General features: G+C 30.9%; 1 protein-coding gene across 4 annotated transcripts; it reads right to left on the reverse strand.

The window, feature by feature from the left end:
- Positions 1-991: 991 nt before the first annotated feature.
- LOC108456210 (importin subunit alpha-4-like) lies at positions 992-6415 on the reverse strand. Of its 4 annotated transcripts, none has more exons than XM_053019396.1 (10): positions 5992-6415; positions 5421-5517; positions 4968-5059; positions 4710-4841; positions 3837-4022; positions 3082-3245; positions 2908-2986; positions 2381-2509; positions 2177-2304; positions 992-1454 (listed from the first exon to the last, which is right to left on the reverse strand). In XM_053019396.1, the coding sequence occupies exons 1-10, from the start codon at positions 6232-6234 to the stop codon at positions 1085-1087; spliced, it is 1620 nt and encodes a 539-aa protein (XP_052875356.1). In that variant the 5' UTR covers positions 6235-6415; the 3' UTR covers positions 992-1084. The 4 variants fall into 4 exon arrangements, with proteins under 4 accessions (XP_052875356.1, XP_052875359.1, XP_052875358.1 ...); XM_053019399.1 differs by having other exon boundaries at positions 5421-5519; positions 6033-6414; XM_053019398.1 differs by having other exon boundaries at positions 5421-5519; positions 6015-6414.
- Between the last annotated feature and the right edge of the window lie 428 nt (positions 6416-6843).

Below are 6843 nucleotides of genomic sequence, written 5' to 3' on the forward strand. Positions count from 1 at the left end.
ATTTTGGCTTATTGAATTGTTGGAAGATTTGGAAATTGTTCAAAATTCACACTAGTTTATATTGTGATAGTCTGAGTGCTATTCACTTAACTAAAAATCAAGTTTATTATTCAAGCACTAAACATATCGATGAAAGAAATCACATTTTAAAAACAAAAATCTTTGATGAAGGAAGAACTGCGAGATAGCATAAATCATGCTGATGACCTCAGTGGGTGGTGATGGTCACCAAGTTCAATCAATGTTTAGACTTGATTATTAATATTCTACAAGTGTGAACATCTTTGGGTGTATGGCACCAATCAGCGCATTACAGGCATTGTGAAAGATAACATCATCTAATTTGAGAAATGGAAGGTTCAATAGGTTGAGTGGGCCTATCAAACTCATCAAAAGAAAAGATCTATTGAGTTTTTGGCTTGGTTTGTAATCCCACATTGGGTATGTATTACATTTTGATGTCATAAGCTTATTACAAATTGAGTGTTATTGCTAAATTTATCTTGGGTTCATATTTCGTATATTTTAGTCCATTAATCATTTTATTTTATTATGGATATATAATTTTAAAATTTATTACTATCTTTATAAATGTGAATGTATTCATCCTTAACCTATATATCTATATTTTTAAAGTCGAGTAAATATTTAAACATAATTCTTTAAAAAATTATTTTAATAATTATATATATAAGGATAAAAAAAATCTGTCCCACTTTATTTGGCCTCACATCTTTTTTTTTTTTTTAAACGAATCAATTCAAAATTCATCAATTTGTTAGGTACACTCATTATACTTGGTAGCTTCAATTTAGGTTCCACAACAATATTCCTTGAAAAGAGAATTTATTTTTTGTATGTTTTATTTTAATATTCATTTAGTTGAGTTCCCTAAAAATAAAAATTATTGGGAACCATTTGAATTCTTCATGTTTTAGGATCAGTATAATACTTTCTCTTTCTTTTCCTTTTTTTTTTTTAACAAAGTTAATTCTCACAAAAAAATTTCTTATGCCTCATTGTTATTTTCTTCTATACATAACTTCACAAACTATCTTTATTCAAAAAAAAAAAAATGTTGCAACTAAAATTTAAATCTCCAAATAGAGGCAGTGTTAATTCCATAAGAAAATTGTGAATCACCAAAGTGATCTTCCTCTTCCTCTTCCTCTTCTTTTTCCTCCAACCAATACCTCTCTAACATTTGTACTGCCTTGTTGTAGATCTCATTGTTTTCATGGCTTTGTAGATTCTCAATTTTCTCCAAACCATCACATTCTTCAATCATTTCAGTGTATATATTTACCCCACTACCATTGTTACTTAATGTTGTATCTGTCTCACCAATCTTTAGAATATTATCAAGACCCTCAAGACATAATGTCACAATCCTTGGATCGGAGCAGGCCAATAGATCACAAAGTGGCTTCATACAACCTTGTTTCACTAAGTATCTATTAAAATAAACAACAACAACAATTAAGCAAACTTTGTTAATGTATTTCGGCTTTGCCTAGGAGATCAAAATTAAATTATAATTTTTTATGAGAACTAAAATATAAATTTATCACTCCTTTTATAAGGATTAACTCATAATTCTATCATTCTTTTAAGACTAAAGTGAAATTTCACCATATTAACTTATAACTTTACAAATTTTATATGGTCTAAAGGGCAATTTTCCCATTTTTAGGAGGGACAAGGCCCTACTTGCCCCCACCGCCTTTGACTCTCCCGAGAGCTCTATGAATTTACAAACTAAGGAGTACATCACATAAGGGTGAGTTTGGATGGGCGGTGCGTTTACCCGCGGTTAGTGTAAAAACAGCGGTGGCGGTGAGATTAGATACTGTAACGATACTGTAGCGTGAGATAAAAAGTAAGTTAAACGCACCGCACCGCACCCAATTGCCCATCCAAACTAAGCCTAAGTTAAGAACTGTCAAACCATGTGCGAACTCTTTAGTTTGTCATGATTCCACCTATTTAGACAGCACGGTATATTCTCATCATATGATTTCATCATGACTCAACACAATAAGGTAAAACACCAATTAGAGACAATACATGATGTACTGTCAACTTTTGAATCTATAAGGCTCTCGGCAGAGTCAACACAAATCATTAAAAAGATAGAGAGAGAGAGACCCGGGGGGGGGGGGAGGCAAAAACATACTGAATCTGTTCATGGGAGCCTATGGAGATAGCATTGAAAATAGCCCAAGCAGCTTCTTTCTTGATTTCAAGTTCAGCATGTTGAAGGAGGTGAACAAGTGGACTAATTATGTTTGCTTCAATGACAGCCTATATTATTTGCAATATATATTTTATGAGTAACACAGCTTAATTCAATGGAACACATAATTGCAGCATATTTAACCTGTATTTGGTTTCTATTCCCAGCTGTAATATTTGAAATTGTCCAACAAGCCTCTTTCTTGATAATCCTTTTGTAATTTTGGGACACAAAATTGTAGAGACAAGGTAGACCTTCATTGTCAATTACAACCTGAAATACATACTTTATGTCAATCACTGTCGCAATTGACAAAATATGAAAATTTCAAATTCAAGAATTTTTGTGTTTAGGGCCTAAAATAAAATTATAATTTATGTTAAATGGCTTAAATTTAATTTATTAATTTTGGAAGAAGACAAATTATTTCTCCATTTAACTATCAGCTAAAGATGGTTAAATTAAATTTTTAAAAAATTAATATTCTTATTATGCTTTTTTTTAAAAAATTAATTAAACTCTCCTAATTTTTTGAAAATTTTCATGAATGCACAAATTTTCTAAAAATTTAATTAGATCCCCAAATTTTTAAATTTTCATTAAACTTCTATTTTTAAAAAATTAATTAGACCCCAAATTCTTAGTCGTAAATCTGCCACGGCAATAAATACCTGAGTCTGAGAATCATCACCGGTAACAATGTTCCCTATGGTCCGAAGTGCAGGGACAACAACAGCTTCTGAAGGATGACTGTAGGTACCATAAACAGAACTAAAGTGAGAAATGTTAACCCAACAAGATCAAAAGGAAACATAATACATCATGTTATCCACAACACATCTTACTGAAGAAGCTCCACGAGTCGTGGACATATGCCCGCCTCGATCACGGCCTGAATCTTTTCGCTCATACCGTCGGAAATATAAGAAAGCGCCCAACAAGCATCGGTCAGAATTTCTTCGTCACTCGATTCAATCAGGCGGTGCAACACTTGCAATGCAGGCTTAACCTTCACAACAAGGCATAAAATTAATCATTAGATAGTGCAAGGATGAAAACATTAATTTGACCGAAAAATAATGATTACATAGGTTTTGCTTAGAGGTGTTCATAGTATGTTAAAGCCAGGTTGAGGTTAGGCTTAAGCAGTACCTTGATGCATAAAAACTCAACTTGATCAGAAGTATGAGCTTAACATTACCCAAGTTTATTTTAGATCCCTCATATTACCTTTTAGTTTTAAATTTTTTAATATTTATATTTTTGGAATTTAATATTTAATAATTTTAAATATTTTTATTAAATATTCTTTTAACATATTTACATTATAGTATTATTTATTATTATAAATTATTTTTATGCCTTAAAATTATTTAATATAAAAAATAACATAATATAATATAATGCAAGTATAGAAAATAAGCTTGATCGGGTTAAGTTGGACTTGAATATTAAACACTGAAATTTGAACTCAACTCATTTTAAACAGATTTAAATTTTTTATCCAAATTTATTTTTAATCAAACCTTTTTAAATTTTAAACAAACATGCAAATTTAAAAAAACAAATCAAACCAATAAATATGTGTACTTTTAGTTACCTGGTGGAAAGGTGCTGGTGGCTTGCCTCGGCAGAAGTTTAGTAAAGCCCAAGTGGCATTCCGTAGGAGAGATAATTTGGAATGTTGATTCAATTGTCCCAGTAGTGGTATTAGCCCACCATGATTAAGAACTATATCTCTAGATTTTGGTGAATCACCAGCAATGTTACCTAATGCCCAAACAGCCTGGGTTTCATCAAGCAAGCAAGGATCGGAATTGGACCACTCAATTTAATCGGTTAAATTGAAAATCACATTTCAATTATATAAGTTAAATTGAGAATAAGTTAACTTTAACTTTTCTTTTTCTTTTTATTAATTTTGGATTTTTAACAAAAAAAAAATAGACATTTCCTATATTTCGGTTCATTTCCATTAAATACTATTTTTAAGACGATTGAATTTTAGCTCGATCGGCTTGGGTATTGTTGTCAATGTAAGAGGACGCGGGTTTGAGTGTGTTAAAATGCATTATCTTCCTATTTATAGGTTGGGAAAGGACTATGGGTAGCTTGTTATTTCCACATATTACTCACCAAAAATCCAATTAATAGATTAACGACCGTTATTTGCATCAAAACTAAAATTTTAAAATTCAAAAGTATAGAGACTTGAATGACCAATTGAATAATATAGACTAAATCTAAAATTGTACCTATAGTATAGGACTAGTAATCAAATTTAACCAAACAGATTTAACTATTACTGTTCGAATCAGGACTAAAGTTTTAAAATTCAAAAAATGTAAAAACTAAAATTGATCGATTCAAAAAGTGTAGGGACTAATAATAGAATTTTACCTTTTCTATTTCTTTTAAAAATACTTCTTAGTTTGAATTTTTATAAATCTTCCTAAAAATAGTTGGAACTGACCTGCTCTCGAACATCAGCAATTGAAGAGCAAAGAAGTTGCACAAATTTGGGCACAGCACCATTTTGAATAACAACATGTGTGTGCTCCGATGTACCAGATGCAATATTAGTCAATGCCCATGCTGCCTCAAACTGTCCAATCAAAACCATTAAATTCGAGTTATTAAATGTTTTTATAATCAAAACAAAATTAGTTGATAATCGAAATTTTTATTAAAATATTTTACATTACTATATTAAAACCAAAAACAACCTTACCTGCAATTGAGGCTGATCATGATTGTCAAGAAACTCCACTAATCGAGGAACAATGCCTGCTTCGATTACCTGCTCGATGGGAGGGCATGGCTCTGCAGGTATATATCATAATGTGAGCTTATAGTAACCCAATTGCCAAGGTTTTTAGTATTAGATTAGTGGTCGAATCAGTTAAATCATCAATTTGTCAATTCAACCAATTTGTATAGTTCAATTAAAGAGTTCATAAAAAATTATAAAAGTAAATAATATTAAAAAACCAGTTCAACTAACTTTTAACTTGATTTACAAATCAACCGATCTAATATTTTTTTCCGGATCAATATCTTAATTAATTTCCGGTTCAACCGATCAGACCAGTCAGTCCAATCTGATTTAGAAAACTATGCAAATAATAGAGGTTAAAGAAAGAATGAAGATAAAATGTTGATAGGAAGATGATGAAACACAAACCAACGGATAATAGTTTTCGAAAGAGAGTGGTTGCTTCCAATTGCAATGCAGGATTATCTGATGATACTCCTTTTACCATCAATGGAACACATTCCAACTGTCATAAAAAAACAAAAAATGTGAAAATTTTAAGTAAATATAATGATAAAATTATATTTTAATCCTTGCAAATGAGGAAAAAATTTCTAACTCCTCCCTTAAAAGTAGCATAAATAAAAAAGGATAAATATATATATTGGTATTTGAATTTGGTTTCAAAGTTTATATTGTTACCTAAGGATTTTTTAATCCATTTAAGTGCTTGAACTTAGCTTTAAGGTTCAAATTGGCACCTAAAGTTTATTTTGGTCCCATTAGATGCATAAACTTGGCCTTTTAGTTCAAATTGGTAACTGAATTTGGCTTCTTATTGTCCAAATTAATACTTACAATAAATGACTTATTTAAGCCAATATGAACTATGAAGCCAAATTTAGGTACTAAGTTGAACCTTGAGACCAAATTTAGTAAAAGACATTAAATATTAAATTAAACCTTAAAGTCAAATTTAAATACAAAAATGTATATTTACTCGATAAAGAAAAAGGAGCCAATGAATTCTTACATTTGAATGCTTTTGATACAAACTGTGATTGATAACAAAGAACCCATCCTTCCTTTTCTTGAGGAGACTGTCTTCTCTTTTGGATTTCCTTATCACCACCAAATTGTCTTCTCTTCTCCTTCTTGCTTCTTCACCATCTAATACTAAAGTTTTGTACCCTTTCTTCCTCACTTCAACATCCTTTCTAGTACTACTTGGTCTTAAAGGCATTGCTCTCAATATACTCAAGAACAAAACTCAACAAAAAAACACCTATAAGCAATGATTGGTCTGGTTTGGTTTTGTTTTGTTTGATGAATATATATGTGTGTTTTATTTTTCTTTTCAATTTGTTTAATGGCAACTTGTTTAATACAAGAAACTGATTGGGAGTGTCTTGTTTGTGCTTTTGCTTTTGTAAGGATTTGGGTTGGAGCTTACACGTTTTATATTTCAACTACTTCATGTTCACCAATAATTGGCCAAGCCAGGGAGAGAGAGAAATTTAGAAATGGCCAAAAATGTGTATTTGGGTTCTGACCCCTCCCAACCTCCTAGAAGCTTTTTCTTTTTTTAACGAGTTTTTAGAAAGGGTGGGCTTTTTATTAAACCTTTCAAGATTAGATTAATGGATTTAAATAAAATCTGCCTCCTTCTAATATGTATATATTTACTAAAATGTATTGTTTTTAAATTTTATTATTTCCGTGTGGGTCAATTGATTCGGGAAAAGTATTTGAAGTGTTATCTGTAGGGCAATAGATTGGACCCTCTAAAATGGTCAGTATTGTCTTTAGGTCGTGATAGGGTTTTGTCTCCCTCCTCGATCGAAAGCTAACA

The sequence above is a fragment of the Gossypium arboreum genome, chromosome 9, assembly GCF_025698485.1.
Source record: "Gossypium arboreum isolate Shixiya-1 chromosome 9, ASM2569848v2, whole genome shotgun sequence".
Classification (NCBI taxonomy): Eukaryota; Viridiplantae; Streptophyta; class Magnoliopsida; order Malvales; family Malvaceae; genus Gossypium; species Gossypium arboreum.